We start from the raw sequence: 17,667 nt of genomic DNA on the forward strand, positions 1-17,667 counted from the left end.
TTTTATTCCTTTGATAGCATCATGAAGATCAGTTGATGTTACAATTGCTTTCTTAGAGAACGCAAATGCAAAATAGCAATTTAAATGTTCGGCCTTCTCAACATCATTTTTGACTCCTTCACCCTTTTCATCCTGTAAAAATCCTGTAGCATCTTTGACCTTTCTTTTGCCTTTGACATACCCCCAAAATCCTTTTTTACTGCTGTTGGTCTCCCTTGCAAGCCTCACTTCATTAATGGCTATAGTATAGCCGGCGCAGAAGCCGACAGCTCATTTCGGTGTTCCGGCCTGGACAGCGCATGATGTCACTGCCATGCGCCGCCGTTCACAGCCAAGCTGATGTCCGATGGCCGGAGCTTATACTGCAGTGCAGGGAGCTGGTGAATCTCTGTGCTGCAAATCATTTCAGCTGAATGTGTGGGCCCTCCTCCTGCACGGGCCCGACTGCACCCTCTGTGACCTCAATAGTTACACGGCGGATGTAATAAGCCTTTATAGTTTATGAAGTTATACGATAGGAATAGATTTTTTATCTCTTCGGAGTAACCCTTTAAGCATGTTGGGTTAGGGTTTTTAGAACCTACCGGCATTCACAATGGCATAAAGGGTGTTTCTCTTCTCACACCACAATGCTGCCATGGATCAGGGCGGTACGTCACTATTTTTGCACAATATTAAGATTTTCTTTTTACTTAATGTACCAAACATTTAAAATTATTACTTTTTTTAATTCATTTTTCTCCCACTATGAGACTTGACTGATGATCGCTCATACAATATGGCTGTCAGTTATTGCCCGGCCATATTGTAAGTCAAGGCATATTGGGCAAATATACTGTACGCTGCAGACCTGGGAGGGTTCTATAGCGGCCATAACAATCCCTCGGTATCCCACAATCACGTCACAGCAGCACTAAACGGGTGACAAGAGCATTAATTTGTCAACGTTGCTGTGGAAATTTCTGTTCCCATCCTAACCCCAGAACACCCACTATTATTGAGGGGTCTACATAAACCCTGGCCCCATTCAGCCTAGAAAATCAGGGTCAAGCATGAAAGCGGAGTCCTAACTATGGTCCTTATCAGGGGATCAGAGTCAGCTCTGACCTCGCCCTTCATGGAAAAGTGTAAGCTGTAAAATAGTAAATCCCCGTACTTTTACATTTCTTTTCAGTTACTTCCAGGCCCAACTTCAGGGGAAAAAAAATCACTGTAAGCACAAATGTCACGTTTTATGTATAAATATTGTAAGATGGCCGCCGGACAGGTCCTTGAGGGGATATGTATCATCGCAGTTGGTAGCTTCAGTGATGTGAGCTCGGAAAGCATGCTCCAGCACATATAGTGCTGAGAGAGTTGTTAGGTCATCCCGGGGCCGGGTTTTACGAGCATTCAAAAGAGATGGGTGGGAAGGACTGCACACATATCCTCATCCCAGGGGCGTGGTATGGAAGATAAAATGGAGTCCGAGTGTCTGTGACTGAAGGTGTGGCGGCCTTCAGTGTTTTTACTAAAGACACTGACCTGAGAGGGCGGACCCGCAGTGCTATATGGACTGTTATTTTCTGTTTGTTTTCACTTTGTGCCAGAAAAGGCTGTTCTTTTGTTTGCTTGTAAGCAGGTTTATGGAGGTAATAAACCTGACTGGACATTTTTTTATGAAACCACTTCCTGTGCCTACCTCAAACTGCAACTCAGTGAGTACAAAACCTTACAATTGGTGCTAGAAGCACGGGTACGAATTCCAAGGGGCTGTGTGACTGCCGCGGAGATACCGCACGTTCTGGGTGAAGGCGGCTACAGGGATGGAACATTGGTCGGACAAAACGGAGGAGCTGATCCTGGGCTAACAGCAGTAACACCAGAAGCATCGAGAGTAGCAGCAGCATAGGCAGATGGAGCTCAGGGTGGGAGACGTTCACAGCCCCAAATCCAGGTGATGACTCACACATGAGGAAGACGATAAGAAGAACCTTACAAAAGATGGCGTAGAGGAGTTCCTGGTGCTTTTTGAAAGGGTGGCGGAATTGAAGACATTACCTTCAGAGCAGTGGGTGGAGGTTCTGGCGCCATATTTAACAGGGGAACCACAGAAGGTCTATTATGACCTGACCTTGCAGGACGCAAAAGAATACGCCAAGTTAAACGTTCAGTTCTTGGCGCGCTTAGGAGTGACTCTGACTGTAAGGGTCCAAAGGGTGCACCACTGGGCCTGTTACAGTGACAAACCTCCCAGGTCCCAAATGCTTGACCTCCTTCATCCTGGTCCAAAAATGGCTGCAACCTGAATCTTCGTCCCCAGCACAGATGGTGGAGAGGGTCATCATAGACAGGTTAGTACACTCCCTACTGGGGCAGGTGCAATCCTGGGTAATCCAAGCAGATCCCCGTAATGCCGATGACCTAGTGAGCCTCGTGGAGAGGTACCAGGCGGTCGAGAGTTTCTTGGGGAAACAAGGGTTCTTAGCATCTCCATACTGAGGTTCCCAAAGGGGGCCGACACCCAAAATATGGGAGCTAGAGCCACGTATGGGGGTGTCCAAGAGCCCAGGAGGCGTCTGAGTTGTCGTCAAATGACCCATTCAAAAACCCCAGGAACAGATCCTTCAGAGGTTCTACTGGCCCGGTTGTCACCATGATATTGTGAATTTCTGTAGGTCCTGTCCCACCTGCCAGCTGATCTCCCCAGTGGCTCACTTCCGTAGCCCGTTAGTGCTATTGCCCATCATTGAGGTTCCATTTGATTGCATAGCCATGGATCTAATGGGACCCCTAATCAAGTCTCCCATAGGGCACCAGTATAGTTTGGTGGTACTGTACTATGCTACACAGTATCCCGAGGCCGTAGCACTACGAAACTCCTCCACCAAGTGTACAGCCCGGGAGTTGGTACATATCTTTTCTAGAACAGGGTTGCCTAAAGAGGTCCTAATGGACCAGGGGACCCTGTTTATGTCAAAGGTGATGATGGAGTTGTGCATAACCCTGCAAATCATACAACTCTGGCCCTCAGTCTACCATCCACAGACAGATGGCTTGGCGGAAAGGTTCAATAAAATATTGAAGACCATGTTGAAGAAGATCATAGTGAAGGACGGCCGAAACTGGGACTGTCTTCTATCGTACCTTCTGTTCTCCATCAGAGAAGTCCCACGAGCCTTTACTGGATCCTCTCCTTTTGAGCTGTTGTATGGCGGATACCCCCATTGACTCCTGGATGTAGACAAGGAGACCTGGGAGGCGGAGTCTACACCTTACCGGAGTGTAATCAAACATGTGGCCCAGATGCAAGAGAGAATTGCCGAGGTGATACCCATCGTAAAAGAACACCTCCTCAAAGCACAAGAGGCACAGGCGAGGGTGTACAATACATCGGCAAGCGTGAGACACTTCAGCCTTTGGGATTGGGTACTGGTGCTGGTACCTATGGTAGAGAGCAACTTCCTAGTCACAGGGCCCCTATGAAATGGTTGGAGGCATCAACTATAAAGTCCTTGTTTGGTGGCTAAGCCTGAAGCTGATGTAGAAGAGGTTAAAGTGGCAGAGACTCTGTCACCTGCCCAAAAGCAAGTGCTAAGAGCTGCTACATCGGAACAGTGACCTGTTCTCAGAACTACCAGATTGTACAAAGATCATAGAAAGCCATGAGTTTCTGGCGGAGCATCATGTCTGGGTCAACTTGAAGCCATATTGGATTCCCGAAGCCCGTCGAGAGGTGATCTCAAAAGAGGAGAAGTGGATGCTTAGTTTGGGAGTCATTGAAGAATCCAAGAGTGGCTAGTACTGTTCCAGAAATGACTATAGGAAGCTGAATGAGGTCTCTAAGTTCGATACGTACCCAATGCCCCGGGCCGATGAATTAAGTAAGAGGCTAGGGCCAGTGCGGTACATTATTACCCTTGACCTCACATAAGAGTATTGGCAAATTCCCATGTCCCAAGATGCCAAGGAGAAGTCTGCCTTCCCATCGCCAGGATGGATTCTTCCAGTACAGAAGGATGCTGTTTGGGTTACAAGGAGCTCCAGCTAACTTGTAGAGAGCCATTGACCGTATCCTAACTCCTCACAAGAGGTACGCAGCGGACTACCTGGATGACATTGTGATCTTCAGCCACGACTGGGGAAGCAATTTAAACAAAGTCCAGGCGATACTTGATGCTCTATGGAAGGCGGGGTTTTCCATAAACCCGAAGAAATATGCCATGTAAATGGAGAAGGCTAAATATTTGGGCTATGTTATAGACACAGGTGAAATAAAGCGCCAAATGAATTAAGTTGAGGTGCTCCATTTGGCCACAAGCTCTCTCAAAGAAGCAGGTCAGAGCATTCCTGGGCATTGTAGGCATTACTACCAGGTTATCCCTAACTTCGCCATGATAGCTGCCTCTGTGACGGACCTCCTTAAAAAGGGACAAAGTTGGCTATAGCCAAGTGGTCTCCAGAAGCTGAGACGGCCTTCCAGGAACTGAAGCTAGCCCCGTGTAAACAGCCAGTGCTGGTGGCACCGGATTTCTCCAAGGAGGTTATGGTCCAGATGGATGCGTCAGATGTTGGGCTGGGCGCTGTCTTATCACAAGAGGTGAACAGGGAAGAGCACCCCCATAATGTATCGGAGTCAGAAGTTGTCATCCTGCAAGATTAATTACTCCATAGTGGAGAAAGAATAAATGGCCATCAAGTGGGCGTTGGACACCCTAAGGTATTACCTCAGGCAGGAAGATTAGGCTAGTGTTCGACCATGCCTCACTGAAGTGGATGAGGGAGAAGAAGGGGAACTTCCATGTGGAGCATAGGCCAGAGAAACTGCATGATAATGGGTACACTCTGTCGAGAGTCCACTGTTTGATGGTAGAAGGTGCCAAGGCCCCCAGCTTTAGGCGGGGGGGGGGGGGGGGGGTTATGTAAGATGGCCACCTATCTTTGACTGCAGATATGTATCATCGCGGTTGGTAGCTTGAGTGATGTGAGCTCAGAAAGCATGCTCCAGCACATATAGTGCTGAGAGAGTTATTAGGCCATTCCAGGGCCGGGTTTTACGAGTAGTCAAAAGAGATGGGTGGGAATGACCATGCTCACATATCGAAACCCCAGGGGCATGGTTTGGCATAGAAAATGGAGACGAGTGTCTCATTCAGTATCTGTGTCTGGTCTGGAGATGTGTGGAGGCCTTCAGTGTGTTTACTAAAGACAGGGACCTGAGCTGTTTTTTGTTTGCTTCTACTTAAGCAGGTTTATGGAGCCAATAAACGAGACTGGATATTTTTAATGAAACTGCTTCTTGTGCCTACTCAAACTGCAGCTCAGCGAGTACAAAACCCTAAAATATATAAAAGGCAAAAAAATTTTTTTTTCTGCCGGCTTGGATCCTGCATAGAAGTCAAATAATGGCATTTCATTTAGAAGATTTAAGAATTTTTTTTTTTTTTTTTTTTTTTTTATAATGATTCCCGTTTCTATGGGTTAGAACCGCAAATGCAACTGGATGTAAGAAAACTGTAAACCTTAATATTCAGTACAGGAATTAAGTCAGATATTTATGGGAACTGTCAGGAGATTTTGCCATGTAATCTGAGAGCACCATTATGTAGGGGAAGTGATCCTGATTCCAGTGATGTGTCACTTACTGGGCTGTGTTTTGCTGTTTCAATAAAATCAGTGTTTTATCAGCAGGATATTATCACTACAGGACTAGGTGTCTAGTGCCTTCTGGTCCTGACACACCTCCACCACTGATTGGGAGATTTCTGACACTGCCTACAGAATTCTGCCAATCAGTGGCGTGGGCGGAGTTATACAGAGCTCAGCATTCCAAGCAAAGAAAACTGATTGTATCACAACTGCTGCGCCCAGTAAACTAAGTGACACATTGCTGGAATCAGGGTCTCAGGCCCTAGACCATGCTGCTGTCAGATTACATATCACAAACCCGCTGACAGATTCCCGTTAAAGATGAGCGGTTTGATTTACACCACAACAGGAGACTCTTGTTATATTTTTATTAAAAAGAGAAAAAAATAATGATGATAACACTTAAGTGAAATCTTGAGCCTTTCATTACATACCTTCACAAATGTATGAAAACACTGCGCGAAGAGAAAGAAGAAATGAAAACGGTTGGGAAAAATAAAAAGTCAGAATTGTATTTTTTTTCTACAATTTGGCAGACAATTTTTCTTTTAAAAATAGGTTGAAATAGGAATATAGTTTGTGAAAATCATAAAAATATTTTTTTTCTCCCCTTTCCCGTTGCTTACATTAGGCATTTACACTTAAACACGCAAGGCAAGAAAAAAAATGAATCATGACGGAAACATAATGTGCAATAATTAGTCCACTGTACTGAGACAGGAAAGAAACAGTACATCAAACCACAGATACGAGCAATTACAGGCGGCCGGGAAGCTTCCAGATGGAATCGCGGGTGCTAAGAATGGGCAGGACCCGACACGGACGACACAGGTTGGGTGAAATGTTTCTTTTTGTAGGACGCCCATCGACACACCGGGCAGCAGTGCCTACCTCCGGCCAACCACATCACAATGCAGTTTTGGTGAAACACGTGACCGCACGGTAGACCCATAAGCAAAGAGGCGTCTTCGAAATTCTCCAGACACACGACGCATTCTGTACAGTGCAACATGTTGTCGGGCCACGAGGACCAGTCCGGTTCAGAGTTCTCCTTAATCGAGGTCCCGACGTTTCTTCCACCTTGACATGAGCAAGTCTGGTCGGAAGACTCCATGCATCCAGGAGGTTGACTCCTTTCATTTTGGCATCGTTCAATTTCGGAGTCGCTGTCGCTTTCTTGTGAACTTTCAGACAAATTTTCTTCGACGTGCCGAGAATCGTGAAAGTGCCAGGTTGGTAGGTTTTTGATGTAATCTGTGGGGATCAGAGGATGAAGCCATAAATCTGGAAAGGCTAAACGTTCGAGAAGAAGCTCCGGATCTTCATCCCAATCGGAATTAATGGGAAAGTGATGAAACGAAGCGATTGGGTGGAAGAGGTAACTGGTGTACCAGTCCCAAAGGCTGGACAGCCACTCCAGATTATTAGCGTTGGCTTCATCTGTGTTATTATTGCTCCGTCTCTTCTTCTCGAAGTAATCGATGAGCAACCCGTGGCCGAGATAGGTGCCTAAAAAAAGAGCGGGGTGAGAAGAGTAGAACATCCAGTCGGCTCTGACCCACGATGCTAAAGTGGTGGTGTTGGAGTAGCGGAGTAGTTTGAGGCTGTACTCGTAAAAGCTATCGAGGTAAGGAAGCTGGAGAAAACCTAAAACTGGTAACCATGAAATGATGAGCAAGGAGTTGTAGGTCCCCAACGTGCTGATCAGGACCACAAATCTCTTTATGGTGGCTCCTTGGGTAATAAATAAGTCCATCCAAGCCATGAGGTTCACCAGAACCAAACTGAGCACAAACAAGTCATTGACTTCCGGTTGTAAAGTGCGAAGGAAGGAATCCATGGCTCTCAGGGAGACGTATTCCCCTGTATTATTCCCATACTTGTAGATTCCCTCCGGCGTTTTCAGAACGTACGATGGCGTCCTGGAGATGCCGATTTCAGCCGTGTAACTCGTATTGTCCCAGTTTGCCACATTGACGAATATGAATTCTACTCTTCCGGTGAACTTGACGCTCAGCGCGGAGAAGAAAGCTGGAGGCTGATCGAGATTTGCAAACAGGTACAGCTTGACCTTGTACTGGTCGCTCCGGTTCCACTCTTCCTTCAGGTGTTCGGAGTTGTAGATGGTCTTGATGCGCGACGCTGCGTGGGCCGTGATCCACTTGAAAATGTGCTCCGTTTCGATCTTGCGGCCGCTGTACTCTTTCAGCATGACTTTCCCCTTCGAGTGGTTGGTTTGGGGCACAGACATTATGAGGGTTGATCTCATCCATCCTCGCTTCCTACAATATCTGGAGATGGGAAGAACCAAGAACAGATTAGACTCTCGTAAGAATAGGTCGATGTGTAAAATTAGGGATATCACATGGGAACAAAGCAGTGAGGAGTTTAAGACTAGCGCAAAAGCAAAATTGTGGAGAAACCCGATAAGTTGCTGCTTCTTCCAACGGGCCATGGAATATGACTGGGCTCTACGGAAAACTGTTTCGCCTTTTCCTTTGCCCTACGCTTTCTCTCCCATGTCGATTTTCTTTATCCTCAAGAAAGTAATTGAATAGGCCATTAATATCAAATAGGCCCTCGTGTCCACACTGCTCCTCAGTGGCAGCCGGAGGACCAGGGTAGTCTTCACTTCTGCAGTCGGCATTTTCGTCCCGGCATCCTGCGCATCTCTGGAGTTTACTAGTCTCCACACGGTGTCAAAGTTGTCGGCCTTCGTAAATGCAACAGGACCCAGGATGCCGGGATGCAGATGGCGAGTGCAGAAGTGAAGGCCATCCGGGTCCGGCAGTCACGGTGGGCAAAGTGGCAAGCACAAATCTTTTTGCTGAACTGTAATATCAGGCATTACTATTCAGTAGGCATCCGGTGTGTGTACCCTCTGCTCTGCTGAATTTGGGCCCATCCCCATTGCCTCATTATTTTGAAGGCAGACAGTCTTGACAAACTTAACCATGTAGTTGGGTTCATTTTCCGTTTTCTTTTGCTCGGTTTTAGCTAAACGGATCAGTCCGTGGACTATAAGGCCGCTCACTAAGGGCAGCGTATTCAGATGACATCATGTGATGGGACCAGTAACAATGCTTGGGATGCAGCACTCGCCTGGGATCGCTGGAGCAGTTGAAAGTTCCCGTCCGGATGCCGAATTTGGTCACTTTTTTCACCATTTTCTCCCAATGGACTTTACTCACAAGAGGACTCCTATCGTGTGCGACCACCTGGAAGTGATGAGAGAGGCGACAACATGACGAGACCGTAATAAAGAGAATAAGAGATAACAATAAGGGCGCAGTCAGACTGCCATATACAGAGGACCCCGGTGCTCGGTCTGGCCGGCGGCTCTACCGACCAGAGAATAGAAAGATATGCAGCTGTCAGGCTCGGGACGGGAGGGTCGCCGGCCAGTCTGTGCATTGTGGTCCGATTTATATGGCCGTCTGACTGCGCCCCAAAGCAAAGTGACTGGTGTCTACACCCATCAAACCACACGATGGTCGGTGACCAATTTCCTGTATCGAAGGTTTCTCTCCATAGAATAGGTAATCGTTTTCTGATCGCACGGGGTCTGATCACTGTGACCCCACCAACTACAAAACTGGCCGGCCATAGATTGTCTAAGAGACTGCTCCTCCGCCATCTCCGGCAGTCCCATAGAGAGGGGATAAAGCAGAGGTGCACGTGACAGATCACAGCCCCATTCAGTGGAGAGCCCCTTTCTTGGGACTGGCGGTGTCCCATCAGGTGGCCCCAAGAAATTACTAAGTTATTCCCTATTTATAGGATGGGAGACAAAGTATAAACTCTTTAACCCCTTAAAGAAAAATCACAGTCTCGTATGAAGCTCAGCCTGGGATTCACGGGAGTACTGACATGGCAGATACAGGAGCCATCGGGGAACCCCACAACTGGGCTGCGAGGCATGTCAAATGGTGGGTCGAAACGTTGGGTTTGGTCTGATTTGAACACGTCTGTTCTTGTATTTCTATGATTACCTTTTCCGCCTTTTTTTTGGCTACAATAAATGTGTTGAAAAACTTTTTTGCATCACACCAAGTCTGAGTGCGGTATTTTTTTGATAGGGATGTCAAATGGGCGCACAAAATTCAGGAGCTCCAGACGCTCCTCCATACACATCCAGATAAATAAAAAAAACAGCGCCTCAAAATGTAGTGACGATTAAATCTTACATTTTATTCTGCCTCCTGTGGCGACGTTTCGGTCCAGAGACCATTTTCAAGCAGGAGGCAGAATAAAATGTAAGATTTAATCTTCACTACATTTTGAGGCGCTGTTTTTTTTATTTATCTGGATATGGAGCACGCTCTGGGATGGACTCCCTGGTTTTAACGTGCGCCCCTTGGTCTTTAAAGACTTGGACATTTAAGGGTGCGGTTAAACAACTTGTTTTGCTTGCTCCTCCATACACAGTCACCATCCCTACGGCGTACAATTACATCCCAGAAGGTTAGATTAATTCTTCCCGAACCCCATGAAGCCGGCAATTACAGCTGCAGTGTTTTAAAAGACAACCAGGGACTATAGGGAGCGATGTGACTAGTCCGGCACTGCCCGCCCTGCTGAAGATGATTGACAGGTCTCTCCCAATAGCTCCCAGCCGGCTTATTAATACTAGGTTCAAAGTAAAATATACAAAGTGGGGGGTTCTGATTTGCCTCTCTAGCAATCCTACAAGCTGCGCTCACTGAAATTTTGCTTGGTCTTCCAGACCTTATCTTGATCTCCATTGTTACTGATAAATGCAATTTCTTAATTGCATTTCGAACTGAGGAAAGGGCAACTTGAAAACGCTTTTCTATCTTCTTATAGCCTTCTCCAGCTTTGAGGGCCTCCTCCATTTTCAGAGCGCCTGGCAGCTGCTTAGAAGAACCTATGGCTGTCGATTTTGGGCAAAAGGTTAGGAGGAGGCTGAGTTTTCATAAAGCTGGGAAATTTGCATCACCCGGCCTTTCCTATTGATTATGGTGAAGAAGCCATAACCCTAACAGGCTTAATGTCTGAAATCTTGGTCAAAGTTATCTGAGCACACAAATGCCCAAACTTTTGCATCAACCCATTTTCCTTTTTTAAATTTTTAAAATGTAAAAAAAAATAGCAATATATTTTTGCTGGCCTAAAATACAAAGGAAGTGTGTCATCTGTAACTTTAGGCCTTTTAGAAGTCATTTCATCTTCAACTTGCTTAACTGTTCACAATAACAGTAATTTTGACCAAGGGTGCCCAAACTTCGAAAATATATATATATATATATATATATATGTATATACACATACACACACACTCTTGGATCACATATAATTATTTTTTTACAGATGCATTGCAAATATTATCATAGAACATCACAGGCCGGCCTAAAGAACATTCATTGTGTTCCACAAGTTCTTCTGATTTTAGTGGCGCCGAATGCAGCGACATTGCACGCACCGTCTCACCTAAAAGCAAACACAAGCTGCATATAACAAGGAAGGCAATGCTAGCAAACAGGATCACGGGTCACTGCTTCCACATCACTTGTGCTGCCAAAACGGGCTTTTCTTTTCTTTTTTATCCTAGTACTTGGTCGTGCACTTGCGGAATTAAAGGCGCTGTCCCATCATATTAGACGACCTGAACTGCGTCTACACAAGGCAATGAGCGGCCTCCATCCTGGAGGAGCCTGTCATGTAATACCACATTATTCCTATAGTGGTCACTGCAGCTTTCTTTAGCGACTGATCGACCGCTGGGGATATCAGTCGCCAAAACGGATTTAAAATCAACAAAGAATGATCTAGAAAGTATAATAAATCCCGAGATCTCGTTGTATGATGGAAATACCCTGGGATCTGGCACGAATGAAATGCTTTACAGGCACTGTCTGCAGGAGGAATGTGAACTTGCACCTATTCTGGGTGCATCTGTGACTCATTCATACTGGGTGCGACCAAATCTCAAGCGCTAATTCCTGATTATCGTCTCATCTATGCCTTAAGGTTTGGCCATCTATGCTTGTTGGAAAGCATTTTTTTCTAATAATGACATCAGTAAGACAGGTGTCATGATCAAGACCGGGTTTTGGGTCTGGTCATGTCAGGGGTTAACTTCTCTGCCTCGTTCTGGTATCATCCTGCAGGCAGTGCCAGTTATATTTCCTGCCTACGGCGTGTGTAGCTGGCACTGGTGAGACCCTGATTTGTCCTGCTGCATTTAGCTGTATTTGCCCGTGTCTGTTCATTCCACTCTCCCCGCCCTGACTCTGTGTATCCCTGTGTGTTTGGATTCCCCGGTACTCGACTCTGCTTTGGCTCTGACCTGATTCTATCTCTTCCCTCTGGTACTTCTGCTACGGACCGTTACTGACCTGTGTTTGGGATTCCCCTTGGTACTACGCTACTCTCTGGTATCGATCCGGCTTGTCTGACTATTCTGCTGCCATCTGGTGGTAGCCTCGCTGCAGTTCTGCTGGTCTGCTCTGAGCAGGTTTGCAGCCCTCTCGCCACTCTACTGAAATCTAGTGGCGTTTGCATTTAACTGCAGTGCTGCAGCGTGACAAAAGGAAGCAGTTGCAAATATTTTGGAAAAAGGAAATTAATTTTACTTTAAGGGGATGTCCATAACTGGATAACGCCCCCTTAACTTTCATAAGAAAAAGAGAAAAGCCTCATGTCCTGGATTGGTGTCGTTCCTGCATTGTCAGCGCTGTGTCCCCCAACCATCACGTGACATTGTTAGGTTATGAAACCGCTGCAGCTAATCAGAGGTGTAAGCCGTTACCTGCACCAGCCAGATGCCGTCCTTCGTGTCCTCCACCAGCTCATAAAAGTGCATTTCTCCACTGAAGTTGGTGCTGGATCCGGCTTCGGAGGCCTCTTCTTCCTTTAAGGCGGAGTACAGCTCCCCTTCCATCAGATCTCCTGGTAAAGACAGTCACATTGTACAGTACACCACGAGGCAAAACAGCAGATGCACAATCACTGCAGACCGTGCTAGTGTCAGAGCGAGGGCCGGCGCAGACAACGGAAACATACAAAAGTAAAATGTCTCTACGTCCCTGACTGATTACTCGATTCCTGCTCTGCACCTTTGTTTTGATGCTTCCACGTGTGAAGGACTACAGGTCCCATGACTCGTTCCGTCTGTCCAACTGTAAATAGCCTCTAGTTACAGCCACCTGATGTCTCACTATTAGGAGATATCAGATGCTCTGGGATCCTGCGTCTCACTGACGGCTCTACGGGCTCCCCAGTATGTGACACATGATCGCTCCAGAGACAGCTAGTGGGGGGAGAAAGCAATGATCAGAAGAGAGACAGAATTTAGGGAAGAGCGGAGACATCCAGAGTGCCAGACATCCAGAGTGCCCCAAGCAAGAGATAATCACCTGGAGTCTGGTTATAAAGCTGCATGGAAGACAGGCCTGCCTAGCACCTGAGCTACATACAGTGACCTCCGCCGTGCGTCTCCCCTCCGTGCACAACGACCTACCTCCGCCGCACGTCACCCCTCCGCGTACCGCAACCGACGCCGTGCGTCACCACTCCGTTGCGCGTCTCCCCTCCGCGTACAGCGACCTCCGCCGCGCATCTCCCCTCCGCCGTACAGCGTCCTCCGCCACGCGTCTCCCCTCCGCCACACAGCGTCCTCCGCCATGTGTCACCCCTCCGCGCGCGTCTCCCCTCCGCGTACAGCGACCTCCGCCGCGCGTCTCCCCTCCGCGCGTCTCCCCTCCGCCACACAGCGTCCTCCGCCATGCGTCACCCCTCCGCCGCACAGCGCCAGCGGCGCCCTCCCAACACAGCGCCAGCCAGCGGCGCCCTCCCAACACAGCGCCAGCCAGCGACGCCCTCCCAACACAGCGCCAGCCAGCGGCGCCCTCCCAACACAGCGCCAGCCAGCGGCGCCCTCCCAACACAGCGCCAGCCAGCGGCGCCCTCCCAACACAGCGCCAGCCAGCGGCGCCCTCCCAACACAGCGCCAGCCAGCGGCGCCCTCCCCACACAGCACATTTCTGTTACCTGATTTTTCTACCAGTTCCCGGACATCTCTCTTTTCCGGAAGCCCGGAGTACCCCAGTCCCCGACATTCCAAGATGGTCTTCAGCTGATGAAAGCTTAGCGTCACTGGGTCCACGAGCTGGCTGGCAAAAATACCCGTCTCATACCACACGATGGTCTCAAAGAACCTTGCCAGGACGAAGAGGATGAGAAAGTAGAGGAGGAGGAGTAAGAGCTTCAGCCACATCTTGCCAGTCTTGGTGGAGGCAGCGTATCTGCCCTGCGGGATCAGACACAGGTACAGCGGGTGTTAATAAAAACAACATCGGGACGTCACACGATTATTGAATCATCCCAAAGTCCTCCCCGGAGGCTGCGGAGATGTGTGATGAGTGCACAGCCTGCACGTGCCATGAATAACGATGTACAACGTGTGCAGGAATGTAATGGTGACACCTCCACCACAGCATCTGCAGCCGCATGCTCTTCCACTAAACTAGTACAGATGTCCGCTGACTGTGGGGACAGGCCACAGCAGGTCAAGGGGGTCAGGGGGGAGACAGGTATGGGCAGTCCTAGCTGGGGTGGTAAAAGCGGGTCAGGGAGGACACAGGCCAAAGCAATCGTAGCGGGTCAGGGGGACAAGCCAGAACGATCCTAGCTGTTCAGGGGATACAGGCCAGGGCGGTCCTAGCGGGTCAGAGGGGAGACAGGCCAGAGCGGTCCTAGCGGGTCGGAGGGGGGAGACAGGCGAGGGCGGTCCTAGCGGGTAAGAGGGGGGAGACTAGCGGGTCAGAGGGGAGACAGGCCAGAGCGGTCCTAGCGGGTCAGGGGGAGAAAGGCCAGAGCGGTCCTAGCTGGTCAGAGGGGGGAGACAGGCCAGAGCGGTCCTAGCGGGTCAGAGGGGGGAGACAGGCCAGAGCGCTCCTAGCGGGTCAGAGGGGGGAGACAGGCCAGAGCGGTCCTAGCGGGTCAGAGGGGGGAGACAGGCCAGAGCGCTCCTAGCGGGTCAGAGGGGGGAGACAGGCCAGAGCGCTCCTAGCGGGTCAGAGGGGGGAGACAGGCCAGAGCGCTCCTAGCGGGTCAGAGGGGGGAGACAGGCCAGAGCGCTCCTAGCGGGTCAGAGGGGGGAGACAGGCCAGAGCGCTCCTAGCGGGTCAGAGGGGGGAGACAGGCCAGAGCGCTCCTAAAAGGTTGGGGGGAGGGGAATCAGGCTGGAGCGGTGCGGCTTCACAGCTATCGGAGCTGTATGTATATAAACATTTACAAGCCTGGTAACCGCAGAGCTCCGGCCGCACATCACATGGGACAAAACTTGTTTTACTGGAATCTCAGGGTGACAAAACTAACGATAACTGCTCAGACGAAACGCGGAAGGAGGAGGGGGATGGGGGATTCCTGCCAGTGACTGTGTGGCGGGGAGGTCGGCCATGTCTGTCACCAGTCGTCCGCTGTTCTACGTTCTGTATAATCTTCATTATTGTATATCAGGCAGGAGAAGGAGCCGATGACTGACAACCCCCGGCCACCAGAGGGCGTCGTTCCTCTGTTATTCCTCCTGGAAATGTATAACACTGAAACGTGAGCGGTAAACCTTATTGATAAGTGGACGGGGTGACGCAGGGGACGCAGGAGGGAAGAGGAGCTGTGAGTGGATGGAGACATTTCAAGGAGGAATAACAGAGGATTTGTGTCTCAGAGCACCAATCTCATTAACAGGCGCTCTGCATAGGCAGATACTGAAATGACAGAGCTGACTGCAGAGCAGGACCGGCGTCAGCACCCGGCGTACCCGGGCAAGTGCCGGGGCCCTGGCGAGACAGGGGGGCCCATTCAGGGCTGGTGTTAGGGGCAGGCAGCTGCCTAGGGCCCCCCGCTCCCCCAAGGGCCCTCAGCTAGCGGCACATCATGCAGCCAATATGGGGCCTCTGTGAGGCAGGGGGGCCCGCCTGTCGCCAGCACCAACTCCCCCACCACCGCATTGAACTATACCGGCGTCTGCCGGTAAAGTTCAAAGCAAATGATGGAGAAGAGAGCGTCACCTGATGCTCCCTCTCCCATCATTCCCCGCTCTACCTCTGGCACTGCGGGTGCGCGAAGACATGATCGCGCACTCGCTGTGTGTCAGGCAGTGCAGCGGCAGCCGCCGAGACCGAAGCAGGGAGCAGCGCGGGCACGAGGAGAGGTGAGGAGTGTTTTTTTTTGTTGTAACTATAACAGTGAGTGCTGGACTATGGGGCCATTCTTGGGGGAAGGGGGGTTGTGTTAAATAATATGTGGCTGTGCTATATACTATATGGGCTGTTATATGCTACGTGGGCTGTGCTATATACACACTACATGGCTGTTCTATATACTACATGGGCTGTTATATACTATATGGCTGTTCTATATACTACGTGGCCTGTGTCATATAATATGTGGCCTGTGTCATATACTACGTGGGCTGTGCTATATACTACATGGCTGTGCTATATACTACGTGGGCTGTGCTATATACTACGTGGGCTGTGCTATATACTACGTAGGCTGTGCTATATACTACGTAGGCTGTGCTATATACTACGTGGGCCGTGCTATATACTATATAGCTGTTCTATATACTACGTGGGCTGTGCTATATACTACGTGGGCTGTTATATGCTACTTGAGCTGTGCTATATACTACGTGGCCTGTGTCATATAATATGTGGCCTGTGTCATATACTACGTGGGCCGTGCTATATACTACGTGGGCTGTTATATGCTACTTGAGCTGTGCTATATACTACGTGGCCTGTGTCATATACTACGTGGGCTGTGCTATATACTACGTGGGCTGTGCTATATACTACGTGGGCCGTGCTATATACTACGTGGGCCGTGCTATATACTACGTGGGCCGTGCTATATACTACGTGGGCCGTGCTATATACTACGTGGGCCGTGCTATATACTACGTGGGCCGTGCTATATACTACGTGGGCCGTGCTATATACTACGTGGGCCGTGCTATATACTACGTGGGCCGTGCTATATACTACGTGGGCTGTGCTATATACTATATAGCTGTTCTATATACTACATGGGCTGTGCTATATACTACGTGGGCTGTGCTATATACTACGTGGGCTGTTATATGCTACTTGAGCTGTGCTATATACTACGTGGCTGTGTTACATGCGATCATGAATCGTGGTATGTGTTAAAGGGGGAGCCCACTGAGACTCCTGGAGCCGGCCCTGCTGCAGAGTTTTGTTATCTCGGTCACTTGCTATGCAGAGCACTGCAGCACATGACAAACTCATCTCCACCGCTGCGCTCTGCATAGGGAACCAAGGGCAGCCCCTACATGTGACTCTGAGGGGAGCTAGTGAGGCAGGACACGGGGGATACATGAAACGTGGCAGCTGCAGGACTTCGCGTACAGAGCCCCCCAGCAGGCTTACACCGTGCCCAGGACGAGCCTCCCTCGGCCCGCACCCCCTACCTCATCAGCGGCGGGACGGAAGGTAAGGCGGAGCGGTGTCTCAGGCGCTGCAGTGCACGACGCCCGCGTCCATAGCCGGCCGCTCCGCTGTCACGGAGGATGATCTCCGGGCTGCGATCAGCTGAGCAACAAGACAGCTGTGACGTCACCGCGACCTCCGACCCCGGCTGTGTGTATGTCTCTGTGTTTGTGGGCAGGGACTAACCATAGAGAGCAGCTGAGAGCTAGAGAGAGCACGACTCACCATAGATACGGGGGAGGCGGCCAGACAAGACAGAGAAATCACACAGAGGTGCAGCGCCACTGTGGCCGGATGTGGTAACTGACGCAGAATACATTGCTTTATAGGATGAGAAAATCAGGATTCATAGCAACAGTAATAACAACAATAATAATAATAACAGTAATAATAACAACAATAATAATAACAGTAATAATAATAACAGTAATAATAGTAATAATAGTGATGAGCAGTCTACGCACTGCCCCCGTGCTACACGAGCATTCCACAGGCAGAGGCGTGTTGTGAATTCTGTGGCAGAGCTCCCTCTCTGTGGTCACAAGTGGTACTTCGGCTG

The 17,667-nt window shown here is 49.3% G+C and overlaps 1 protein-coding gene across 2 annotated transcripts in view; it reads right to left on the minus strand.

The window, feature by feature from the left end:
- The window catches only part of LOC138657262 (charged multivesicular body protein 3), a 40,754-nt gene extending 23,502 nt beyond the window's left edge, over positions 1-17,252 (minus strand). The window contains exons 1-5 of one of the 2 annotated variants that reach the window (XM_069744933.1): positions 17,090-17,252; positions 13,642-13,900; positions 12,401-12,540; positions 8,731-8,846; positions 5,983-7,919 (exon numbers count right to left, since the gene is read on the minus strand). In XM_069744933.1, the coding sequence (XP_069601034.1) occupies positions 6,425-7,919; positions 8,731-8,846; positions 12,401-12,540; positions 13,642-13,867 (1,977 nt within the window). In that variant the 5' untranslated portion in view covers positions 13,868-13,900; positions 17,090-17,252 and the 3' untranslated portion in view covers positions 5,983-6,424. Of the gene's footprint in view, positions 1-5,982; positions 7,920-8,730; positions 8,847-12,400; positions 12,541-13,641; positions 13,901-17,089 lie in introns of those variants that run through there. The other variant, XM_069744935.1, reaches the window with a different exon arrangement.
- Between the last annotated feature and the right edge of the window lie 415 nt (positions 17,253-17,667).

Source organism: Ranitomeya imitator, chromosome 1, assembly GCF_032444005.1.
Source record: "Ranitomeya imitator isolate aRanImi1 chromosome 1, aRanImi1.pri, whole genome shotgun sequence".
In the NCBI taxonomy this organism is placed as follows: Eukaryota; Metazoa; Chordata; class Amphibia; order Anura; family Dendrobatidae; genus Ranitomeya; species Ranitomeya imitator.